Here is a 26,768-nt window from a genome sequence, read left to right as displayed (position 1 = left end):
TAGTATCTTACCTAAACAGACAAGGAGGGACAAGATCAGAATGTCTTATGTCCTTAACTGCAGATATTTTCTCACTAATCGTTCCTTTTATTCCTTTTTATTAAGGCAGTACATTTAAAAGGTACAGAAAACAAGGTGGCGGATTACCTAAGCAGAAACCATTTGGATCAGGGAGAATGGTGTTTGAATCAAGAGGTCTTCAATCAGATAGTTCAGCTTTGGGGTCGTCCTCAAGTAGGCCTTTTCGCAACCAGACAAAACAAAAAGTACAGTCTCTTCTAGGGGTAGACGCCTTCTCCTTTCCTTGGCCGGATCAGCTTCTGCATGCCTTTCCTCCTCTAAGACTTCTTCCGAGGGTATTGCAGAAGCTGAGGCGGGAACAGACGAGGCTCATTCTAATTGCGCCTTTCTGGCTGAGAAGAACCTGGTTCACTTGGCTGAGGAAGCTGTCCCTGTCAGATTCATAGATTCTTCCAGACAGGCGGGATCTGTTATTCCAGGGTCCTGTCTTTCATCCGGAACTAAAGAACCTTCATCTGGCAGCCTGGTATTTGAAGGGGAAATCTTAGAGTGTAAGGGTTATTTCTACCTTTTTGTCTTGTCGGAAGGAAGTAACCTCCACTATTTAACTTTCTTAAAGTTCACTAGCGCCCCGGTTGATCCTTTAAGTCCTCCTCCTATGCCTAAGATTTTGGATTTCCTTCAAGAAGGTCTTAATAAGAACCTGAGACTTGGCACTCTTAAAGTACAGGTGTCTGCTCTGAGTGCCTTTTTTGATTTCACCATTGCCAATCATCCTTGGATTAGGATTTTTTTTTTTTTAAAGCAGTCAGTAAAATTAAGCCTGTGGTCAGGTCGTCTGTTCCCCCATGGGATCTGAATCTAGTTTTGTCTAGAATGATGGAGCCTCCTTTAGAACCGCTGCACAATTTATCTATTAAAACATTATCTTTTAAAACTGCCTTTCTGGTGGCCATCACCTCAGCTAGGAGAGTGGGTTAGATTTCTGCCTTTTCAGCTTCTTCTTATACTAACATCATGGAGGATAGTGTGTTCATTTAACAGGACCCATCTTTTTTGCCCAAAGTGGTCTCTCTTTTTCATAGGTCCCAAGATATTGTTCTCCAATCTTTGTGTCAGTCCCCTAAGAATGAGAAGGAAAGGAGGCTCCGTTGTCTAGATGTTAAAAGCCTGTCTCAATATCTGATTATCACAAATCAGTGGAGGAAATCCTCTAGACTGTTTGTGCAGTTTGGAGAAAAAAAAACAAGGGTAATAAGGTGTCTTCTAGAACCCTAGCCAGATGGATAGTAAAGGCTATCCTTTTGGCCTATTCCTCGGCGGGGGAAACTCCACCTTTTGGTTTCTGTGCTCACTCAACCAGATATCCGTTTCTACTTCATGGGCAGAAAGGGACAATGCATCCTTAGAGCAAATCTGTAGGGCAGCTACATGGAAATCTCAATGTACCTTTTTTCAATACTATAAATTAGATTTAGACTCCAATGATCGTTTATCCTTTGGGAGGAAAGTGTTACAAGCGGTAGTCGGGCCCCCCCCCCCCCCCCCCCCCCTAAGCTAGTTTCTATTCTAGTCTTCTTTAAGGGAACTGTCATGGGCTCATGGAAAAACGATTACCGGTAAGTAATCCTAAATTTTCTGTCATGTTTGTGACTGACTCCATTATTTCATTTTGAACAAAAATCTGTCTATAAAAACTTGCAGAAAAAATGTTTCTGTAGCCACCAGTCAGTTCATACTGACCATATTTGATTTTTTGAGGTGTATATGGTATCTACAGAGTATTGCAACGGGCTGCAGATGTCCACAACAGACCATGTGCTATCAACCCTGTTCATGTATCATAAGTTGTATTCAAGGGAAGACTGGCCGTATACCGTACTGGGAAATTACTTCATCGGACCTTAAATCAGACCCCTACATTAGAGCTCAGATCAGATTCTCTACACCCCCCCCCCCCCTCATGTCTGGCTCAGAGAGAAAATATATAAATTCACTTACTTTTCCTGCTCCACCACTACTCTCCAGGTCCAGCGGTCTCTTCTGCAGTCGCGTTCCCTGATATTCTCTGGGCCCTTCACAGTCACTTGACTGCGTGCAGCGTCAGTTCATAGTGCCCACAGTATGTCCTGCCGCTGTACGCAGTCGGGACAGTGCAGTGCGGTGCCCGGAGAAGATCAAGCAGGGTGAGTTGAGTGTTGACAGCGCTTCGCTCCTTGCGACACTTGCATAATCGGGAGCGTTTCCATAATGGAAGCGCTCACTAGTATTTGCTTTATAAGATGCACTGCTATTTTCCTCCAACTTTTGGGGGGAAAAAGTGCTTCTTATAAAGCGGAAAGTACGGTATTTTATGCTGCACTGTGGTATTTGGTTTTGCTGGGGACGGGTGGTAGTTTGTGCTGCACTACGGTATTGCTGGCCCCGACTACTTGCGGCTTGTGTAGGCCCTGCCTACTTGTGTTTCCCTGCCTTCACTTACAACTTGTAGCCACTTCAAGTTTTTTTCCCCAGGGCCTCTTTAAGTTTCCAATCCGCCTCTGGCTGTATTATTAACTTTGTGATCCTTCCACTGTCCTTTAGGTGGTCTCCCAGTACAAGTTTCACCCTGAATGCTTCTCATGCTCTGGATGCCACCATGTGATTGAGGATGGGGAGTCATTCAGCTTGGTGGAGAGCACAACTCTATTTTGGTGAGAACCATCTAATAAAATATTCACAGACCTCTCTTTAATGAAAGCATTGGAACTAAAAATGAAGAAATGAAATGTATGCTATCTTGACCAATGTGTTTTGTACCCTAGTGTCTACAATTTTCTGTTTAGGTAATTTGCTTGCTTTACTGTAAATTGTCTTGTTAATGATTTTTAATTTTTTTTTGTTCGCATGGGTCCTTGTACAGCATATAGCAATAAAACAATCCAATTAGTGTCTGAAAGTCATGTGACCAGCTCCTGGATAACCCCCTTGATCACGAATATAAAGTGATATAGTTTGTCACAGCTTGTGATTATATCTGTTATACTTATTTTATTGGTGTAATAATTTTCTTCCATATTATTTCTTACCATTCTAGCGGGCCTTGCCACAAGCTGCTGCTTCTACGACCACAGTTTGAGGGGCTTTGCAATGAATCGGCTAAAGAACAGCATCCTCACACACTAACCCTCTTACGGCTACCTCCTCATGCAGGAGGCAGTAGAGGCTTCTCTGTATCAGTGGAGGAGATGAAGGTCACACAGTGAGTTTAGATCACACATCTTTGAAAAGTTAATATTCTAAAACATTATTGGCCATCTGTGTTGCACTGACAGGCAAATTATTAAGGCTCGCATAAACATTAGTGTGAACAGCGTATTTGGCTGACGGGATGATGGAGGATAGAAGGATTGGCCAAAATGAATATATTAACCCGATCCTTTTGTTCTCCAGGGAGATAAGCCGTCGCCAAAAGTAGGGCTGTGGAGTCAGTAGAATTGTATCAACTGTGACACCAGCTTAAAAAAGTTATTAATTTTGTGTAATTAATTTTTATGTAAATTTAGGAAAGTTGAGAGATGGTAATCCTAAATATATCTTATGTTGTATCAATATATTTATCAAACACAGTAATATCAGGGTGTCCTAGTGGTGATAGAAAATCCTTTCTTATCTCTCCTGTGTTCTCTCCTGTCCTTATACTTTAAACAGTGATGAGCAGGATGTTCTAGTGGTAATAGATCATCAGCTTTCACCTCCCCTGTGTTCTCACCTGTTCCTTATATTAGTGATAAGCAGGATGTTCTAGTGGTAATAGATCATCAGTTTTCACCTCCCCTGTGTTCTTACCTGTTCCTTATATTAGTGATAAGCAGGATGTTCTAGTGGTAATAGATCATCAGTTTTCACCTCCCCTGTGTTCTCACCTGTTCCTTATATTAGTGATAAGCAGGATGTTCTAGTGGTAATAGATCATCAGTTTTCACCTCCCCTGTGTTCTCACCTGTTCCTTATATTAGTGATAAGCAGGATGTTCTAGTGGTAATAGATCATCAGTTTTCACCTCCCCTGTGTTCTCACCTGTTCCTTATATTAGTGATAAGCAGGATGTTCTAGTGGTAATAGATCATCAGTTTTCACCTCCCCTGTGTTCTCACCTGTTCCTTATATTAGTGATAAGCAGAATGTTCTAGTGGTAATAGATCATCAGTTTTCACCTCCCCTGTGTTCTCACCTGTTCCTTATATTAGTGATAAGCAGGGTGTTCTAGTGGTAAGTCAGTTCTCACCTCTCCTGTCTTCTCCCCTGTCTTTATACTATAAACAGTGATAAGCAGGGTCTTCTAGTGGTGATAGATAATCAGATCTCATCTTTCCTGTGTTATCTCATGCCCGTATACTAGTGATAAGCATGGTGTTCTCGTGCTAATAGATAATTTCCTGTGTTCTCTGATGTCCTTGTGAGCAAGTACCTTACCCGCTTGACCGCCTAGCTCAAAGGACTGCTGCTTAAGGAAAAACAGCCTACGACCGCTTTTCTCTTGCAAGTGCTGCATAAACTCTCTACCCCTGAGCAGCCACTCCAACCTGTTGGGTTCAGTAGGATCATTAGTAAAGTTTCTCTCAGCCTCACTACAGGAGTTCTGAAGCTCCTCCTTCCTACGATGGGCCTCTCTTTTAATGAATGCTATAGATGATTTAATGCATCCCCTCAAATAAGATTTTAACGTCTTCCATATTAACAGCTCGTCTGTAGTGCCTCCCTGGACCTCAAAAAAACAAGCGGAGTTGATCCGGGGTCCTATCATTGGAGTCCATGAGGGTAAGCCAGAACGGATGTATGCGCATCTTGTTCCCTCTCACTACATCTCCCGGCAATGAGAACCTCGCCACCATTGGTGTGTGATCAGAGGGCCCCTGCGGGCAATACTCAATACTCTCCAGTTCTGTCAGAGTTAATGCATTACCCAGAAGGTAATTTATCCTAGATAAGGCTCCCCTAGAAGGGGTGAAACAAGAGTATTGCACCGTCAGGGGATTCCTTTCCCGCCACAAGTCCAGCCATCCCATCTCTGAGGTCACCCTGAAGAGCATGGAGGCTGAGGAAACTACCACTCCATCCTCCGACGCGCTCTGGAAGCGGTCCAGGTCAGGGTTCATTAGCATATTAAAGTCACCTATACAAAGCAATCTTACATTTGGGTACTGTACTACAAAACTAACCATAGCCTGCAGGACTGATACACTGGCCGGTGGTGGGTTATTTACATTAATCACGACATATGTAGTGCAATTAATATACGCAAACACAAATATGTAGCGTCCGTCCGGATCGACAACAAGTGTCTGTGTCTCCCACCGCAAGCAACGATGCACCAATATTGCAACACCTTTAGAGTATGAGTTCCCATATGTGTTGGTGCTCCACTGAACCCAAGGTTTCTTAATTCTGTTGCCCGTCTCCGGTGTCAAATGGGTTTCTTGCAATCCCTGGATATGGGGAGAATGCCGGCGCACATGGGAAAACGTAGCAATCCTCTTTCTAGGTCCGCCCAGCCCACGCACATTCCACAACATGACTGTTAATCCCACCATCTGAATTTAAATACAAGAAGTTGCATAAGCATTATCCCCTTGAATGGTACATCAGAGCACTCTTCCCTACCACCCGCTCTGCAGATTTGCCACATCCCCCTCAAAGGAATATTAAAGTGCCACCATGAAATGCATGCATCCCAGAAAACAACCACCAGTAGAAACAATGCATAAAAACACTGGATAGACTGACAGTCTGCGGCAAACATGGCCGTATTTTCGGGGACCTGCACGGTGTATTTAGGTGTTATCCCAGTGCAGGTGTCTGTCGGGTGGGTCCCAGTGCCATGTGTTGTATAACTACCATATAACTTCCAGAAAAGGTGCAGTGAGTAAACATATATAACTAACGGCACCGCATGTCACGGATAAGTGTTCCTGGGTCACATATGATACCCAGGGTCCTCATCTGGAAACGGCGTCCGGCTTTAACAGGTAAGTACTGTCCTCAGGTCGGTCGGGATCAAAGAAGCGAGGACAAATTCAGGAGTCCCAAACAGAATGAGAAAAGGTGGGTCAACGTCCCGGTCTGCTAGCTAGCCACTCGTCAGCCTCCCTCGGGTCAGTGAAGAATATGGATTTCCCGCCGTCCACGATCCAGAGTCGAGCAGGATACGCCATGGAGTGAGTATTGGATATTCCGCTCTCAAAGCTTTCTCTTGACTGAGACAAAAGTAGATCACTTTTTCTGAAGTTCCCCTGAGAAATCGGGGAACAGTGAGATCCTGGAGTTGTTGTAGGATATGTCTGGTGCAGATCCCTATCTTTCCAGTTTAGAAGTCTGACTAGCAGAGGTCTAGGAGGGGCACCTGGAGGTGAAGGTCTAGCCGGGACCCTGTGTGCCCTTTCCACGGCATATGTCGCCGAAAACGTGTCCTCTGGGAACGTGGTCTTGAACCATCTTTCTACACTCACCTAAAGAATTATTAGGAACACCATACTAATACGGTGTTGGACCCCGTTTTGCCTTCAGAACTACCCAATTCTACGTGGCATTGATTCAACAAGGTGCTGATAGCATTCTTTAGAAATGTTAGCCCATATTGATAGGATAGCATCTTGCAGTTGATGGAGATTTGAGGGATGCACATCCAGGGCACGAAGCTCCCGTTCCACCACATCCCAAAGATGCTCTATTGGGTTGAGATCTGGTGACTGTGGGGGCCATTTTAGTACAGTGAACTCATTGTCATGTTCAAGAAACCAATTTGAAATGATTCGAGCTTTGTGACATGGTGCATTATCCTGCTGGAAGTAGCCATCAGAGGATGGATACATGTTCTCATTCTGTTTACGCCAAATTCGGACTCTACCATTTGAATGTCTCAACAGAAATCGAGACTCATCAGACCAGGCAACATTTTTCCAGTCTTCAACAGTCCAATTTTGGTGAGCTTGTGCAAATTGTAGCCTCTTTTTCCTATTTGTAGTGGAGACGAGTGGTACCCGGTGGGGTCTTCTGCTGTTGTAGCCCATCCGCCTCAAGGTTGTGCGTGTTGTGGCTTCACAAATGCTTTGCTGCATACCTCTGTTGTAACGAGGGGTTATTTCAGTCAACTTTGCTCTTCTATCAGCTTGAATCAGTTGGCCCATTCTCCTCTGACCTCTAGCATCCACAAGGCATTTTTGCCCACAGGACTGCCGCATACTGGATGTTTTTCCCTTTTCACACCATTCTTTGTAAACTCTAGAAATGGTATGCGTGAAAATCCCAGTAACTGAGCAGATTGTGAAATACTCAGACCGGCCCGTCTGGCACTAACAACCATGCCACGCTCAAAATTGCTTAAATCACCTTTCTTTCCCATTCTGACATTCAGTTTGGAGTTCAGGAGATTGTCTTGACCAGGACCACACCCCTAAATGCATTGAAGCAACTGCCATGTGATTGGTTGACTAGATAATTGCATTAATGAGAAATAGAACAGGTGTTCCTAATAATTCTTTAGGTGAGTGTATAAAGGCCGCTGGATTCGATCTTTCCGCCCTTTCCGGAAAGCCATTATTCCGTCTGGATCTATTCTCCAGATCATCACATTTCTGCTGCCATAATTGCACCGTTTTCTCCAGATCCGTCAGTTTGACCTGCATGGGTCGGGTGACATCCTCCAATTCGGAGACTCTGCTCTCCGTCTGTCTTGCCCTCTCTCTCAGCTGCTGCACGCCATGTCTAAGGAGACCAAGATCCACCTTCACTTCATCGATCTTGCTCGTAAGGGAGGTCTGGCACATGGTGATGGCAGCCATAAGTTGTTCATGGGCCGCCTTGAGGGAGAGCTCGGGCCCTTCATCATTGGGAGAATCTTGCTGCGAGGTCGCGTTGCCACGAGTCGCTGGGGCACGCGGGGTAGATGGGGCTGCGGCGCCATGTTGGCTCTCAGCTCTAGCGAACTCTCTAGTGAATCCACCGCCGCTTGCGACTTGCTGGAGCTCATTTTCCTCCTGCGGGTTGATCCCCTTCTCTTCTGCACCTGCCACTCTGTTTGCGGTTGTTGGTAAGTCAGGTTTGATCAGGATTGTTAGTGGGACTCAGAGCTGCACTCAGATGCGTGCGCTCATGCCGGCAGTTGGCCACGCCCCCCTCTCCTTTCCTTATAATATAAACAGTGATAAGCAGGGTATTCTAGTGGTGATAGAAAATCATAACTCATCTCTCCTTTGTTCTCTTCTGTCTCTTATACTAGTGATAAGCAAGGTGTTCTAGTGCTAACAGATAATCCGTTCTCACCCCTGTCCTTATACTATAAACAGCGATAAGCAGGGTGTTCTAGTGGTAATAAATCATCAGTTTTCACCTCTCCTTTGTTCTCTCCTGTTCCTTATATTAGTGATAAGCAGGGTGTTCTAGTGGTAATAGATAATCAATTCTCACCTCTTCTGTGTTCTCCCCTGTCCTTATACTATAAACAGTGATAAGCAGGGTGTTCTAGTGGTGATAGATAATCAGTTATTTTCTGTCCCTTATACTAGTGATAATCAGGATGTTCTAGTGGTAATAGATAATCAGTTTTCACCTCTTCTGTGTTCTCACCTTTTCCTTATATTAGTGATAAGCAGGGTGTTCTAGTGGCGATAGATAATCAGTTCCATCTCTCCTGTGTTCTCTCCTGTCCCTAATACTAGTTATAAGCAGGATGTTCTAGTGGTGATAATCAGTTCTCACTTCTCCTGTGTTCTCCCCTGTCCTTGTACTATAAACAGGGTGCTGTAGTGATGATAGAAAATCAATTTTAACCTCTCCTGTTCCTTATATTAGTAATAAGCAGGGTGTTCTAGTGGTGACAGAAAATCAGGAGTCGGAACTGGAATGTGATAATGCAGGTGTAAGAGTCCGAACTTTGGCTTAGGGTGGGTTCACGTCCCTTTTTTTTTTTTTTTTTTTGTCAAACATTCACTGTAAAAAAAAAATACGTTAACATATACTTTTTTTTTTATACAATAGAATGGAGGCATCCGTTAACATGTGCGTGTTTTTTTTTTGTTTTGTTTTGTGTATGTTAAACGTATGACAAAAATGTGAAGGGTACCGACCCCACAGCCCTGGCCAAAAGTGTCTGACAGCAGCTTTCTTCACGCTCAGCATTGAATACACATACAAGTTCTGAGTTGAACATGTATGTGTATCGGGGAGCCAGAAGGGAAAGCTGTCGGCTTAACAATCACCAACAGGTATTGAATTTGTATGACCGCCATTAGAGGCTTGACCTAAAAGGGAGATACTGATATCAGATGTAAGTTGACAAAGGGAGATCCCACCCTCTGTGAAACACCTCAGATGTTGCACTCAGTATTGACTGAGGCTTCGAAGGGCATCTGAAAATGACTATGTATTGCAGCGCAGTCCTACCACACTTTTGGTACTCTGCCCAGTAACCATGAGACACCGGCAACAGATGTGATCAGATGCATGCTCTTGCTCCGACCCGGCATCCTTTTGTACCTATACTGCAGAGTTATCTTGCAGCCCAGATTCAACTCAAACTTAAACTGCAGAGAAGACCCTCTGGAATTGACATGGGCTCCTCCAAAACTGCCACTGCTGTGAAGAAACTAAAATAATTTGCCCGCTAGAAAAAACAAGATGAAATGCAAGCAGGCTTCGGCTTAACCACTGAAAACTATAGTGGATGCTACACCTCCTTTACCACTAAGGCTACTTTCACATCAGCGTTTTTTGCGGATCCGTCATGGATCTGCAAAAACGCTTCCATTACAATAATACAACCGCATGCATCCATCATGAACGGATCCGGTTGTATTATGTCTTCTATAGCCATGACGGATATGTCTTGAACACCATTGAAAGTCAATCGGTGACGGATCCGTTTTCTATTGTGCAAGATTGTGTCAGACAAAACCGATCCGTCCCTATTTACTTACATTGTGTGTCAGGACGGATCTGTCTTGCTCCGCACCACATCGCGGACAGAAAAATGCTGCTTGCAGCGTTTTTTTTGTCCGCGATGGGGACGCAACCAAATGGAACGGAATGACAGATTTCAATAGCGGAATTAAAAACGCTAATGTGAAAGTAGCCTTAAGAAGTGAATGTGGATGTGTTCCTCCTTTTCCTTCATGGTCTGCAAAACCTTAAAGACCCGGTCCCTGATACTGGGAGTTGTACCTCCACACTGGAGGATGGCTAGGCCCATGTTTCATCACAACTGTGAGAACTGGAGAAGAAAGTGGACTTATGGTGACAGAAAGCCTATGACCAAGTATATAGGTCTGGGTGCAATAAGGTCTGAATCGTAAGCTTACCTGAAGAGTTCAATGAGAAATTGTTAAAGGAACTTCTCCTGAAGGTGCCATTTTCCCTTGCTTGCTGTTGAATATAGGCCACTGGGTTCCAGCAAGACTTCAGATCCTCCACCACCATGCTTGCGCCGTGTGCCCGACACCACCAGGGGCTGGCCCCTCCTCCTTTCATCTCCTGCCGGCTTCTCCTACAGCAGGGCGCTCTATCGCTCCAGTGCCCGCCCAATCTTACCAATCAGGGGCGTAGCTAGTAATGACTGGGCCCCATAGAAAAACATTTTATGGGCCCCCCCCTTCCCATATCTCCCACCCCCACATACCTATCGGATCTCCCACCCCTTCCAGAGCTCCCACACCCCTCCTTAGATCCCCCGTAAGCGCCATCCACAGATACATCCCCCGTAAGCGCCATCCACAGATACATCCCCCGTAAGCGCCATCCACAGATACCTCCCCCGTAAGCGCCATCCACAGATATCCCCCCCCCCCCGTAAGCGCTTCCTAGCTAATTTATTCACTGCACTTGCCTCTGTGAAATTGAAGAGAAGCGCCGTTTTCTCGCACAGGCGCACTGGCAGAGGCCAGGAAGACTGTGCATGCGCACTTCGATGCCTCTGCCAGTGCGCCTGTGCGAGATTACGACGCTTCTCTTCAATTTCACAGAGGCAAGTGCAGTGAATAAATTTGCTAGGTTGTGCCTATATGGTACTCTATATAATCAGCCTTGTGTGATGTGTGGAGTCTATGTTCCGCCCCCATATTCCCCGCTGGTGATTAGGAAAGTTCTAGCTTTTATGTCAGACTTCCCAGGGGTACCATCAATTGTACTGGGAGACTTTAATAATGTGGTTTGTCCTGAAATTGATAGAATAGGGACACAGGCGAGAGAATTGGGAGATTATACTGCATTTGGGAGACTTACGGGAAATATCATTAGTGGATATTTGGAGGGAGAGGAATCCACAGGTAAGACAATACTCATGTTGCTCCAGTACATTTAACTCGTTGTCTAGAATTGACCTAGCATTAGTAAATACAGAAATGGGAAAAGTAATACAGGAAATTAAGTACTTACCTCGGAGGCTGACAGATCACTCCCCCCTTCTAGTCTCTGTTGCCCTTAGGCCAGCTAGAATGGGTAAAGGTGTGACATGGTCATTTAACCCCTTTTGGTTGCCTATCCTGCCAGAGATCGGTAACATCAAGGGACAGTTGGAAGAGTTTTTTAGGATCAATTTGCCTACAACCACAAGATTAATAGTATGGGACACAATGAAAGCCTTCCTACGTGGGCTACTTATAGCACAAGTTAGTAAAAAGAAAAGTGAAACTAGAGCTAAGGTACAGTCCTTAACACGAGCACTAGAGGTGGCTGAAGCTACTTGCATAAAAGAACCAATTGATAGACATAGAGAATTATGGAAGGGGGCACAGAAAGAGTTGGATGATAGATTATTAACTAATGCCAGAAACAAACAGTTCTTCCAAAAACAAAGGTATTATGAGGAAGGAGAGAAGACAGGGAGGATGTTGGCTCTCATTTCAAGAGCTCAACGTCCATCCAATTATATTGCAGCTCTCAGAGATTCTGCTGGAGATATATGCAATAGACAGGAGCAAATTCTAGAAATTATGAAAGGATTTTACTCTGGGCTGTATGTATCTCGCTTATCCGCTTCTAACGAAGAAATAGACTCCTTCCTAGAGGGATTGCATATGCCTACACTCACATCAGAACAATGTGCCAAAATGGATTCCCCTATAACTATCACTGAGATGGAAATAGCACTAGCAAGTATGTCTAAAGCCCCAGGAGGAGATGGCCTGCCGGTGGAGATTTACAAGCGTTTTGCATCAGTTATGCTACCACAGTTGTTGGAAGTTTTTAAGGAAGCGATGACACAGAAAAAATTACCTTCTAGTATGACTGAGGCAACGATTGTGGTCCTACCGAAGCCAGGAAAAGATATTTTGGAGGCAGAATCATATAGACCAATATCATTGCTTCAGGTAGACATTAAAATACTAGCTAAGGTTCTAGCGAATCGCTTGAACTTGATTATAACTAATATTATTCACTCTGACCAGGCTGGGTTTATGCCCAATATGTCTACGGCGGTCAACATCAGGCGCCTGTATCTAAATATTCGAAGCCAGAGACAAGCTTCGGAGGCGGCGGTCGCATCCCTGGATGCGGCCAAAGCCTTTGATAGCGTAGAGTGGAGATATCTGTGGAAGGTATTAACGAAGTTAGGGTTTGGACAGTCATTTATAGGATGGATCCAGCTTTTATATAACAAGCCGTCAGCTAGGATTAGGGTGAACGGAGATTTGTCTGACAGTTTCACACTTCAGAGGGGAACAAGACAAGGATGCCCTCTGTCACCTCTACTATTTGCGATAGCAATAGAGCCACTAGCGGAAGCAATTAGGTCTTCGGTAGGGATAAATGGCTTCATATATGGTTCACTAGAGGAGAAAGTAGCGTTGTACGCTGATGATCTGCTATTATTTATGGATAATTGGAGGGAATCTCTCCCGGTGGCAATGGAAGTAATCAATAGGTTTGGGAAAATGTCAGGCTTATGCATTAATTGGGCTAAATCTGTACTGATGCCATTGAAGGGATCTGTCAATAACATCAATTTATGCGTGGAAGGCTTACAAGTTGTCCAATCTTTCAAATATTTAGGTATACAGGTTTCACATAATGAGCTGGATTTTGAGAGATTGAACATTACCCCATTGCTTCAAAAGTTTAGACAGAAAGTAAATGCTTAGACGAAACTAACACTATCGATTTATAGGCAGAACGAATCTGATAAAAATGATACTAATGCCACAACTACTCTACGTGCTGCATAATTCTCCTGTATGGCTCCCTCTCAGGATCTTTTATGTAGTCAATACAATATTCAGGGAACTTATTTGGAAGAAAGGTTCGCCTCGTATTAAATTAGAAACTCTATGCAGACCAAAGAATGGGGGAGGTCTAGGGGTCCCTGACCCAAGGGCGTATTATCTGGCGGCACAATTGCAGCATATGAGGGGATGGGAGTCGGCGGATGGCTTGGATACGGCCAGCAAAATCATTCAGTCAATGGTGGGATGTCAAAACCTGAGATCTGCTCTGGAGGAGGGTACTTTTCAAGAGAAGGGTAAGATATATCGAACACTTAATGCTATTCATAATGTATGGTGGAAGGCCAGAGAAATAATAGGTATTCAAGGATACTCAGATATTACTCCTATTTGGCCGAATTATATGTATGCTGAAGTAAACAAGATTAGGGGGGTAAAAGTATGGAAAACCTCAGGATTGAAATATATGGGCCAATTATTTGATAATAATACACTTAAGGAATTCTCAAGTCTGCAGAGAGACTTTGGGCTGCAAAAGTCTCAATTTTATCTATATCTGCAACTTAGACACGCGTTACGCGCCCAGGACCAGATAGTAGTAGTAAGTACTGCTAAGAAGAATTCAGTATTAGATCTGGTGAAATCCAGTGGAGGGACAAAAGGAGTGATATCCCTAAATTACACATGTATTATGGAAGCACAACTTAAGAAACAGCAATTTCAATTATATGATAAGTGGAAGAGAGATGCCCCTGACTTAACGGAGGAACAATGGGACACTGTCCTAGAAGACTTCACTCAGGTTGCAGTGAGTGAGGCTCAAAGAGTATCTCAGCTCTTGTTACTACATAGAGTATATAAAACCCCAGTTATGATGAAAAAAATGGGATATAGAAGTGATGATTGTTGCCCGAGGTGTGATGTTGCGAATGCGGATCTCATTCACTTGATGTGGAATTGTCCTAGATTAAGAAGATACTGGGAAGGGGTGATTGAACTGATAAAAACTGTTTTTGATGTTGAGCTCAGTATGACTGTATCTGTGTGTATGTTAGGAGGGGTGAGTATGCCGAACTCAATGTCTGAAAAAAGATTAGCTGTCATCAGAGTTTTATATCAAGCCAGGAAAGTAATTGCTTTTCATTGGATAGATAGGCAACCACCATTAGTAGATGAATGGGTAAAAAAAATACACGGGTTGATTAATCTTGAAAATTTTGTATATCAAAAAAGGAACTGTGTAAAAAAATTTGAAAAAATATGGTCATTATGGATTCAACACTATAATCTGCAATTATAAAGGAATGAGAGAGTGTGCGACTGAATGAATGTGGTACAGGAATGAATAGAAGGGGGGGGGGCGGAGAGTATAAGTAGAATAGATAGCTTTAAGGGTTTCGGAAATAGGGGGATATCTGGTACATCTATACATTTCTGATTATTTATGTAAAGCATATCACATTGCACACAACTGCTTGGTTCTGAATTAAGGTACTGAGATAATGCAAAACTAAGGCAATGATATGTCAGATATAATGATGTAATGTCTTATACTCACAAATGTCTCATGGGTATGTTGGGAAAAGGGAGGGAGGGGGGAAAATTGGGGGGACAGTGTTCTGTCTGTTGTTAAAATGAAAAATCTTTAATAAAAAAAATCAGATTAAAAAAAAAAAATATTTGCTAGGAGGCGGCGCTGGGCGGGGAGATTGCAGGCACAGGCAGCATCGCTTTGCTGCCTGTGCCATTCTCAGCGCGCCCTGCGCTGATAAAGTCCTGTTACTGTCCTGTTGCTTCGCGGGCCGCGGGTTGGGAATCACTGCTATAGAGTGTTCTCCACCGCAATGAGGACTTATCAAGATCGGGAGTGATGATCATGGACTATAATACCCTGGATGATAATTGCATCTCTATGCTAATCTTTTTATCTTCTTATCCTTCTAACCTCTGATATCCGCATATCTTGGCACTGTTTAGAAGCTAATAGAAGGGGTTGTGCATGGATTTTGTAACAATGATCTATCGTCAGGATAGGTCATCAGTATCTGATCAGCGGGGGTCTGACACCTGCACTCCCACCAATCAGCTGTTTGAAGTGGAGGCGGCACTCCATGCGAGTGCTACTTCCTCTTCATTAGGGTCCATTCACACATCCGTGTGTGTTTTGTGGACCGCACGTTGCCGGCACTAAGAGAATATGCCTATTCTTGTCCGCTATTGCATGTTCTATTTTTTTGGCTCAGGATGCGTCCCGGGTGCATTGCGGCAAACACGCGCGAGTAGGTACGCAATTGCAGTCAGTTTTGCGTTCCGTTTATTCCGCGCGAGTGCAAAGCGTTTTGCACGCGTGTGAGAAAAAACTGAATGTGGTACCCAGACCCGAACCCGGACTTCTTTAGTGAAGTTTGGGTTAGTTGTAGTGTAGATTTTATTATTTTCCCTTTATAACATGGTTATAAGGGAAAATATTAGTATTCTTTTTATACAGAATGCTTAGTAGAAGTTCAATTGAGGGTTAAAAAAATATACTGCTCAAAAAAATAAAGGGAACACAAAAATAACACATCCTAGATCTGAATTAATTAAATATTCTTCTGAAATACTTTGTTCTTTACATAGTTGAATGTGCTGACAACAAAATCACACAAAAATAAAAAAATGGAAATCAAATTTTAACCCATGGAGGTCTGGATTTGGAGTCGCACTCAAAATTAAAGTGGAAAAACACACTACAGGCTGATCCAACTTTGATGTAATGTCCTTAAAACAAGTCAAAATGAGGCTCGGTAGTGTGTGTGGCCTCCACGTGCCTGTATGACCTCCCTACAACGCCTGTGCATGCTCCTGATGAGGTGGCGGACGGTCTCCTGAGGGATCTCCTCCCAGACCTGGACTAAAGCATCTGCTAACTCCTGGACAGTCTGTGGTGCAACGTGACGTTGGTGGATAGAGCGAGACATGATGTCTCAGATGTGCTCAATTGGATTCAGGTCTGGGGAACGGGCATGCCAGTCCATAGCATCAATGCCTTTGTCTTGCAGGAACTGCTGACACACTCCAGCCACATGAGGTCTAGCATTGTCTTGCATTAGGAGGAACCCAGGGCCAACCGCACCAGCATATGGTCTCACAAGGGGTCTGAGGATCTCATCTCGGTACCTAATGGCAGTCAGGCTACCTCTGGCGAGCACATGGAGGGCTGTGCGGCCCTCCAAAGAAATGCCACCCCACACCATTACTGACCCAATGCCAAACCGGTCATGCTGGAGGATGTTGCAGGCAGCAGAACGTTCTCCATGGCGTCTCCAGACTCTGTCACGTCTGTCACATGTGCTCAGTGTGAACCTGCTTTCATCTGTGAAGAGCACAGGGCGCCAATGGCGAATTTGTCAATCTTGGTGTTCTCTGGCAAATGCCAAACGTCCTGCACGGTGTTGGGCTGTAAGCACAACCCCCACCTGTGGACGTCGGGCCCTCATATCACCCTCATGGAGTCTGTTTCTGACCGTTTGAGCAGACACATGCACATTTGTGGCCTGCTGGAGGTCATTTTGCAGGGCTCTGGCAGTGCTCCTCCTGTTCCTCCTTGCACAAAGGCGGAGGTAGCGGTCCTGCTGCTGGGTTGTTGGCCTCCTCCACGTCTCCTGATGTACTGGCCTGTCTCCTGGTAGCGCCTCCATGCTCTGGACACTACGCTGACAGACACAGCAAACCTTCTTGCCACAGCTCGCATTGATGTGCCATCCTGGATAAGCTGCACTACCTGAGCCACTTGTGTGGGTTGTAGACTCCGTCTCATGCTACCACTAGAGTGAAAGCACCACCAGCATTCAAAAGTGACCAAAACATCAGCCAGGAAGCATAGGAACTGAGAAGTGGTCTGTTGTAACCACCTGCAGAACCACTCCTTTATTGGGGGTGTCTTGCTAATTGCCTATAATTTCCACCTGTTGTCTATCCCATTTGCACAACAGCATGTGAAATTGATTGTCACTCAGTGTTGCTTCCTAAGTGGACAGTTTGATTTCACAGAAGTGTGATTGACTTGGAGTTGAATTGTGTTGTTTAAGTGTTCCCTTTATTTTTTTGAGCAGTGTATATAAATTAACTCACCTCCTCCAATTGATCGCGTAGCTGCCGGTCTCCTGTTCTTTCCTCAGGACCTGTCAAAGGACCTGTGGTGACGTTACTGAGCTCATCACATGGTCCATCACCACAGTGATGGATCATGTAATTGGACCATGTGATATGACGTCACCACAGGTCCTTTAGCCGGCAGCTTAGAGATCGGCAACTACGCGATCAAGAGGAGGAGGTGAGGTAATTTTATTTATTTTTTTTAACCCTCAATTTAACTTCTACTAAGCATTCTGTATTCAGAATGTTATTATTTTCCCTTATAACCATGTTATAAGGGAAAATAATACAATGAATAGACTGTCATCTTGGCAACCATGCGTGAAAATCGCACCGCATCGGCACTTGCTTGTCGATGCTTCCGATTTTCACGCAGCCCCATTCACTTCTATGGGGCCTGCGTTGCGTGAAAAATGCACAATATAGAGCATGCTGCGATTTTCACGCAACGCAGAAGTGATGCGTGAAAATCACCGCTCATGTGCACAGCCCCATAGAAGTGAATGGGTCCGGATTCATTGCGGGTGCAATGCGTTCATCTCCCGCATTGCACCGACGCGGAAATCTCGCCCGTGTGAACCCAGCCTTAAGGTTTCACCACTAATATACCAATTAAATTTGCATGCCAATTCTATTCTGCGTTATGAGGGTTCGTGAACTTCTTTCAGTAATACTTGTTTGTTACTGTTTCCATAATATCTGTACATTTTCTCTTTGTATTATGCCTTGATTTCTTACTTGAGACAATATTTAAAGCTGAGTTCTTGTCAAGATCGTCCACTTTAACTGATGGGCCTAGTGGCATTACCTATGCTAATGTTTTGGAGGATGAAAGGGAAAAAGTCCTCATATTCTGTTCATCTCCACAAGGTGGCGCTACAATTCCTTTTATTTTTAGTTTAAGTTACACTACAATCTCATTGGGCCATGGCAGGGGGCAGAGTAAATGTGATCTTCCTTCTTCTTCTCCACAATTTTTTTTTCTTTTTCTACTTGCTTTCCATACATCTATAAACGGTATTCTCTTACCTTTTTCTCCCTTTCTACAGTTTCCGTCCACATATTTCTAGAGTTGTGAACTCTTCTGCTTACCGCTAGCCACGGTTGTTCTGTTTTTGCCAGTTATTGTAGAGATATTGTTGTTCTGTTGCACATGTTCTAATATGGCGTACTGATCTGTCTTTCTGAGGCCCCTACAACATTCTAAAGGTACAATCTGCTATGGATTCATCTATCTTAATGGAAGGACAGATGCTAATTTTGGGAAGATAATCCCTATATACATTCCTTCTGTTGTCCTGGAATGTGAGAGGCTTAGACCCACCTAGAAAGAGAAATCTGATACTCTGTTTTAAGACACCACCATCCTCCTTTAATGTGTCTTCAAGAGATGCAGACTTGATTTGACTCCTTCACAAACCCTGGTTACAGAGTTCTTTTCATTCCTTTCACTCATCGTATTCTAGAGGGGTGTCCTTACTAATTCAAAGAAATTTGATATAGGAGGTACTTCAAACCAGAATTGACACAATACCTAACATTACAACTGCGCAGTTTATTCTTGCTCAATTTTCTGGATTTTAAAAAGACCCTTACACATCTAAGGTTAAAGGGATTCTGCAGTTTTTTTAAACTGATGATCTATCCTCTGGATAGATCATCAGCATCTGATTGGCGGGGGTCTGACACTCGGGACTCCTGCCGATCAGCTGTTTGGGAAGGCAGCGGCGCTGGCAGTAGCGATGCGGCCTTCTCGCTGTTTACCACAGGCCAAGTGACGTCACGACTAGTATCCAATGGCCTGGGCGGAGCTAAGCTCCATTCAAGTGAACAGAGCTTAGCCCCGCCCAGGCCATTGATGCTAGTCGTGACGTCACTGGGCCTGCGGTAAACGGCGAGAAGCCGCTGCCTTCTCAAACAGCTGATCGGCAGGGGTCCCGGGTGTCGGACCCCTGCCGATCAGATGCTGATGATCTATCCAGAGGATAGATCATCAGTTTAAAAAAAACTGCAGAACCCCTTTAACTACATCCAGGCAGACGTAGAGATTTGCTAAAACCAAAGAAGAACCCTGAGCAGTGTGGCTCCTATATGCCCACTGCAAGGGGTTTACTCATCTCAGACAATGGGGGCATATCGCTAGGATATGCACCCATTGTCTTATAGGTGCGGGTCCCACTGCTGGGACCTGCACCTATATTGATAATGGAGCTCCGAAAGTGAAGGAGAGCACTCTGCGCATGTGCAGCCGCCCTCCATTCATTTCTATGGGGCCGCCAAAAATAGTCGAGCGCTGGCTCGGCTATTGCTGTCTGCCCCATAGAAATGAATGGGAGCATAAGCCGCGCATGCACGGCACGCTCCCGTTCACTTCTATGGGAGAGGCGGGGATTAGCGCTTGGTGGTGGACGGACCCCTGGAAATCTGGGGTCCTCCAGCCACAGCGCTTCCCGCTCCGTTCTCGATATAGGTGCGGGTCCCAGCGATGGGACCTGCACCTATCAGACAACAATGGGGGCATATCCTAGTGATATGCCCCAATTGTCTAAGATGGGAATACCCCTTTTAATTGATGAATGTAGATAATAAAATCATAACCAAAATACTGGCCAATAGGTTGTGTTTAGTCATCCATGATATAATTCACTCTGATTAATGAGGGTTCTTTCTGAATAAATCCACCATAGATAACATTTGTAGGGCACAGGTCACCTTGCAGGTTGGATGGTGGAAAAGCCAAGATTGGATCTTGGCCTCACTTGTTGCGGCCAACCCCTTTGACTCCATTGAAAGGCCTTACTTTATATCGGTCATATAATGCTTTGGTTATGATGACCGATTTAGGAAATGGATTTTGATTCTGTATAAATCTCCATGTGCCCAGGTGGTGGTGATTGGTCTGCCATCCTCCACCTTTGGGCTATACAGAAACACTAGAAAGGGTTTGTCCCCTTTTACTCTTCTTTCGTGCGATAGTAATTAAATCCTTAGTGATAAGGATTAGACAAAATTCTGCATATTTGAGTATTGTGATCGGCTCTCGAAGACCATATAGGACTATATTCCAATGATATGGCCTTTTTTATGGGGAACCCGAATGCTACACTTTTCTAGAGCTGTGTCCCTTATTAATAGTTTTGAGGCCTCCTGGTTAATTAGCAAAAACCATACTGAATGTCCTTAGGGCCCTTTCACACGGGCGAGATTTCTGCGCGCGTGCAATGCGTGAGGTGAACGCATTGCACCCGCACTGAATCCGGACCCATTCATTTCTATGGGGCTGTTCACATGAGCGGTGATTTTCACTCATCACTTGTGCGTTGTGTGAAAATCGCAGCATGCTCCTCTTTGTGCGTTTTTCACGTAACGCAGGCCCCATAGAAATGAATGGGGTTGCGTGAAAATCGCAAGCATCCGCAAGCAAGTGCGGATGCGGTGCGATTTTCATGCACTGTTGCTAGGAGACTATCGTGATGGGGACCCGATCATTATTATTTTCCCTTATAACATGGTTATAAGGGAAAATAATAGCATTCTGAATACAGAATGCATAGTACAATGGGCTGGAGGGGGTTTTAACTCACCTTAATCCACTTGTTCGCGCAGTCGGCATCTCTTCTGTCTTCATCTCCGAGGAAAAGGACCTTTGATGATGTCACTACGCTCATCACATGATCCATTACCATGGTAATGGATCATGTGATGGACCATGTGATGAACGCAGTTACATCATCAAAGGTCCTTTTCCTCACAGATAAAGACAGAAGAGATGCCGGCTGCGCAAACAAGTGGATTAAGGTGAGTTAAAACATTTTTTAACCCCTCCAGCCCTATTGTACTATGCATTCTGTATTCAGAATGCTATTTTCTCGCCCAGTTTCCTTGGGGGACACAGAAGACCTTGGGTATAGCTCATCTCCACAGGAGGCGTGGCACTAAGTGAAAACTGTTAAGCCCCTCCTCCTCAGCTATACCCTCAGCCTGGAGAGAGAGACTGCCAGTTTTTTGCTTAGTGTCCAAGGAGGCAAGACACTCCCTGCTCTGCAGGGCTGTTTTTCTCCTGTTTTGGTTTTTAATTTAGATTTTTACTTTTTTCTTTTATTTTTCTTCAGATCATCAGGGACAACAGAGACGCACTAGACCTCTCTGCTTCTCCCGGGGTTGAGCTGCGCCAGTGCCGGTCATCCGCACTGCTGCCTCCCCCACAGAAGGCAAGGTGGACCAGGGCAGCCCAGCTCCCCTGCATCCCACCAGCGCAAGGGTCGCCCGCACGCCAAGTCCCTCTTCCAGCGTCCTGCCACTACGGTGCCAGTAGCTGAAGGGGTGACCCTGCTGGAACGGACCGAGGGTGAAGACGGCTGTGGTAAGAGAGAGGCTTCTCCAGCCCTACGTTCCCCTCCCTGGTCTCCTGCGTGCTGGACCCCCATGCTGGTCCCTGCTGGACCTAGGCTGGCCCCTGGGGTGCCGTAGGTGAACGGCCATGTTTCTGGCTCCAGGGCTGTCTCTCATATCCAGCTGTTGCCCAATAATCATATAGCCCCACACCACCACCATACTGGTGACCGCAGGGCGACAATACACTGCCCCTCCATAGGGCATTGCACGGGGGTGAGCATGGGATTGCTGTGGAGGAATTCTGCTATAGGGCCGGAGACCCGCTCCTAGCTGCCCCTGACACAGGGGTTATGCCGGCCCTTCCCCTTACCGGTCGCAGATTCAGTACAGGGGGCCCGCACTAGCTGCCCCTGTCCCTCCTCTACGGGCGCCTGTCCATTAGGGCAGGGGGTGCAGTGCTGGACTTCAGGGTCCCCCTCATTACTGGTGCGCTAGGGCCAAGGGCCCGCTCCAGAAGCTGCCGGACGCAAGGCCCTCGCGGCCTGCATTTACTGACCGCGATGCTCCAACAGGCCCCGGCCGACTGTTGATGCTTCCGGTCGGCCGGGTGCCGCAAACTTTGACTCAGGCTTTGGCCTGCTCGACCGCAATCCGGCCCTCTGTCTCTGCCGGCTGCTGGGTGGGCACCCGCGACCGTTAGTACATGCGTCAGCCCGGCTCCCTCCAGGTCCCGGCCAACCGTCGGTACCTCTAGGCCCTGGCTTCGCGACCTACTAGGCCGCAAAATTCCGGCCTCGGTTGGAGGGGGCGGGAACTTCTCGCGGCGCGAATTCTTCCCGCCTGGAGGTCCCCCGCCCCCAGGGGATCGCAGCGCCGCCCCCCAGGCCGGATCTTTGTTAACCTGTTGGGTACCGGCCATCTCCAGGGGCCGGCTCCCATCTAGAGGACACCCTCTATGTTCTGGGCTTCCTTATAGGCCTGTACGAGGCTGTGCCCCTGTATGGTGGCCCCTTTTCTTGTCTGAGTGGCTGTGTTTTAAAAAAAAAAAAAGGGGGCTTCCATTGCGGAGTTAATAAATAACGGAATGGCTGCGCAGGACCCAGCAGCCTGATACGGTAGTGCTGGCCGCACGCTATGCCCCCCTTCCGTAGGCGGCATATCGCGCTCCCCGGCTGCGGTACTGGCCAGCTGCATGTCCCCCTTTTAGGCGGACCCTTGCCATCTCCCGGTATACGGCGCTGGCCAAGTTTAGGCGCCCCTCTTCCGCCCGTTCTATAGGCAGAACGTCACCCCTCTAGTTATGGTGCTGGCCATGGGCATGACCCCCTTCCTAAGTGGAATTCTGCGCTCTCTCTGGCCGCAGGCTGGCCATGTGCATGACCCCCCTTCTATAGGCGGAATACTACATTCACCGGATCGGTGCTGACCATGTGCACGACCCCTCTTCCTTAGGGAAACGCTGCACTCACTGGATTTAATGCTGGACAGGTGCATGACCCCCTTCTGGGGCGGAATAATTGCACTCTCACCAGATACAGTGCTGGCCATGTGCACGACCCCCCTCCTTAGGGGAAAGCGGCACTCTCACTGGATTCCCTGCCGGCCATGTGTGTTACCCCCTTCTTAGGCGGTACGCTGCACTTTCACTGGGTTCGCTGTCGGCCATGTGCACGTCCCCCTTCCATAACCGGAACACTGCACTCTTACTTGATTCACTGCCGGCCATGTGCATGACTCCCTTTCATAAGCGGTATGCTGCACTCTCATTGGTTTTGCTGCCGGCCTTGAGCATGCCTCCTTCTCTCAGGCGGCATACATACACTCTTACTGGCTGGGGTTGTTCTCTCGCGTTAGGTTGCTGGCCACGTGCCTGACCCCCTTCCATGGTTGGGTGCTTGCACTCTCACCGGATCCGCTGCCGGCCATAGGCATGGCCCCCCCTTCCGTGGGCGGTGTACCGCACTCTCGCTGGATTGCTGCCGGCGTGGGCATGCCTCCTCTCCTCAGGCGACATTCATGCACTTTCACTGACTGAGTTTGTTCTTGCGCCAGTACGTTGTCGGCCAGGTGCATGACCCCCATCCATGGCGGGATGCTCGTGCTCTCCTGGGATGCGATGCTGGCCATGTGCACCCCTCCCCCCCCCTTCTGGGAGGATCATTGCACTTTCACCGAATACGTTGCTTGCACTCCCTTGTGCATGCTGGCCTTGTGCATGACCACTTCTCATCCATGGGTGGAATTTTGCACGCTCACGAGATTCACGGCTGTCCTTGTATATGCTGTACTGGACGTTCCCCTTTCATTGGCGGAGTAGTTGCACTCTCACGAAATTCGGTGTTGGGTGGATTATTGCACAATCATTTAATGCTAGGATAATTCGGTGCATGCCCCCCTTTCACTAGGTCCTTTTGGTGCGGGCCTTTGCACTCTTGCCATCTGCAGAGTTTGCCAGGTACCTTTCTCCCCCCTTTTCTGGGCGGACTGCTTGCGTTCCATTGCATGCCTGTACTGGTCTTGTGCATAACTCCCTTTCAGGTTGCACTTTACACTTCCGTGGATACTGTGGGACGCTGTGGCTGTGCGCTCTGTGCGTTGTTTGGGCCGTGTATGCCTTCTCCTCCCGTGGGTGGGTTGGCCTTCTCACTGCCTGCAGGGTTGCTAGTACGAATGCCTCCCTTCCTCCTGCGACATACTTTTTTCTCTTGGTGTGAGGTTGCTTGTCGCAAGCTTTGCACTCTTCTCTGAAGAGATCATTCTGTCCACCTGTATGAGCCTAAGGTGGTGTTGTCCAACATACAACAATGAATGCTCAATGTATTCACAGCTGTATATCTTGTATATACGTAGACGGGCTCTGCTGGCTCGCTACTGCACCGAGCTGGGTGGTACTCATTCTCTGGTGTGGTCCCGTTGTGTCGGCACCCACCATGTTCGTTGGCCCTTCCACCTGGGGAGTGTTCGGGGTCCCTTGACGCGTACCCATTCGTCATCCCGTGACATTGCTTCCCCGCGCAACCGGTCGGGGTCGAGAGTGTTGTCTGGAGTGCCGCTCGACTTCTACGTTGGCTCTGGCGGGACTACGGTTCCCTAGCCTACTACCATTTCCTCCTCTCAGATGCAGTGTGGTATGGGTCCTTCCTATTGGCGCCCTCTGCGCTTCAGTCTGCTGCTACCAGGTTCAGACCGCTCCTCTCGGGTAGGTCACTCAACTCCTCTTGGGTGCTCGATTATCCAGGTCCGGGGGACCTCCACTTTTGGTTTCTTCAGGGTATTCGCCTGCTGCGAGGCGGTGTGCAGGTCGTCTCACAGAGTAGCGGGGATTCGGTTCTGCTTTTCCTTGCCGGCTCGGTTTTTTGGCTTCCGCTCTGGGTTTGTCACTCCAATGTGGCTTCTGCCCCGGCCAGGCCTCAGAGGCTGTTCCGTCATTGCCCCCCCCCATGGTTGTTCACTTGGATGGTTCCGGTGTTACTTGTGGTCTCGTACCATCTCCCTCGTTCTCACTGGCAGTACTAGCTGTTTGCCGGGCCCACCGCGTTCTGTCCTCCCGCTGGGTGCAGATTGCCTTTCCATTCTGGGCATATGGTCCTGCTGGACTTACTTTCTCGGTAACTTGGGAGGACTACCCTTCGGTCAAGATTGTCCTTGGATCTCCCACATCGGGACTGTAGAACTCCTTTCTGTGGTAGCTAAATTGACTTGGACTTTGGCCTGTCTTGTCCGGGCATCTGTCGTATGCTGGGCGGACCCTTCCGATTTCTTCCGTCTGTCCTTCTGCTCCCCCACTCCGGTTGGATACGGGACTATGTTGTTCGGGGGCCGACAGGACCGTTTTTTTTCCGACCCTTCTGCCGTGTTACTGGTCTGCGCCTGATCACATTGGGTTTTCTCCCGCTTGCCAGGTGATTCCTGCGAGCACGCTGTGTTCGCTCCCGACCGTGCTTCGTCCAGGTTTGGTTGTCGGACTTAGGGTTCTTGCCTGGGGTTTTGTGGGAAGCGGGGCATTCCCCCACTCTGCCTTTCTTTCCCTTGGTTCTGTCTTTCTCTAGTCCGGCCTGACCCAGGGACTGGGACTCTGTTACTTGAAGTGTCAAGTGTCGGCGCTGTCCTTCCCCTTCCAGCGTTTCCTGGCCCTCCTGGGCCTGTCATGACCTTCTTCCACGGAGTGGCTCTTTGGTTCCTCTGTACCGTTCCCTGGTTCCGCCCTGGGAACTACATACTGAGCTCTCGGCGCTCCAATCTTTCCCTTGGAGCCGTTGCAGAAATTCTCCCTACTCCTTCTGTCCTGTACAGTTGTGTTTCTGTTGCCATCATGTCTGACGGGTGCCTGATTGGCGGCCCTTCGTGTTCTGTGCTTTCTGTCCTTTTCCAGGACAGGGCTGTTCTCCATCCTGTCCCTTCCTTCCTTCTGAAGGTGGTATCTGCCTTCTTATCAACGAGGCTTTCATCCTTTCCCTCCCATCCCCGGGAACGGACGCTTTACCGTTTGGAGGTTGTTGGGCCTTGCAGTTTTTACTTGGAGATCTCTGACTCTGTCGGCGTTCGGTCTCTTGTGTTTCCAGGAGGTCCGCGCAAAGGGTTGATGACCTCCAGGGTGGCTTCCTCCGCTTTCTCAGAGTGTCTATTGCTATGGTTACCGCACCAAGGGCAGGGTTCTGCTTTTGGTGTCACCGTTCATTTCACCAGAGTGGTCGGTGCCTCCTGGGCCGGAGGCATTAGGCTTCGGCCATGCATTTGTGCAAGGCGGTCACTGTCTTCCTTGCACACCTTACCGAGTTCTACAGGGTGCATACTCGGGCTTCGGCGTATGCTGCCTTGGGCCGCCTGGTCTGCAGGCGGCGGTTTCTTGATGCCTTCGGGTGCTTCGCCTTGGTGCTGTGGTCCCTCCCCTCTTGGACTGCTATTGAACGTCCCAAGGTCTTCTGTGTCCCCCAAGGAAACTGGGCGAGAAAACGAGATTTTTGTATAACTTACCAGTAAAATCTCTTTCTCGCTCTTTCCTTGGGGGACACAGCACCCACCCATTCTTTTGTTTTTTCTTTACACGGTTTCCGAGTTGTTTTACCCGTTGGGTAGTTGGCT

At 47.1% G+C, this 26,768-nt stretch overlaps 1 protein-coding gene and 1 long non-coding RNA gene across 10 annotated transcripts in view; one reads left to right on the top strand and one right to left on the bottom strand.

Annotated features, from left to right (window-relative positions):
* The window catches only part of LIMK2 (LIM domain kinase 2), a 75,016-nt gene that overhangs the window by 28,365 nt on the left and 19,883 nt on the right, over positions 1 to 26,768 (top strand). For all 9 annotated transcript variants that reach the window (XM_040416477.1, XM_040416475.1, XM_040416481.1 and 6 more), the window contains 2 exons: positions 2,605 to 2,714; positions 3,098 to 3,262. In XM_040416477.1, the coding sequence (XP_040272411.1) occupies positions 2,605 to 2,714; positions 3,098 to 3,262 (275 nt within the window). The remainder of the gene's footprint in view (positions 1 to 2,604; positions 2,715 to 3,097; positions 3,263 to 26,768) is intronic.
* LOC120988777 lies at positions 25,253 to 25,569 on the bottom strand. Its single transcript, XR_005776178.1, has 2 exons — positions 25,531 to 25,569; positions 25,253 to 25,366 (listed from the first exon to the last, which is right to left on the bottom strand). It is a non-coding gene; the product is annotated as an uncharacterized LOC120988777 (long non-coding RNA).

The sequence above is a fragment of the Bufo bufo genome, chromosome 2 (genome assembly GCF_905171765.1).
Source record: "Bufo bufo chromosome 2, aBufBuf1.1, whole genome shotgun sequence".
Classification (NCBI taxonomy): domain Eukaryota; kingdom Metazoa; phylum Chordata; class Amphibia; order Anura; family Bufonidae; genus Bufo; species Bufo bufo.
This window is presented reverse-complemented; position numbering and strand designations above follow the sequence as displayed.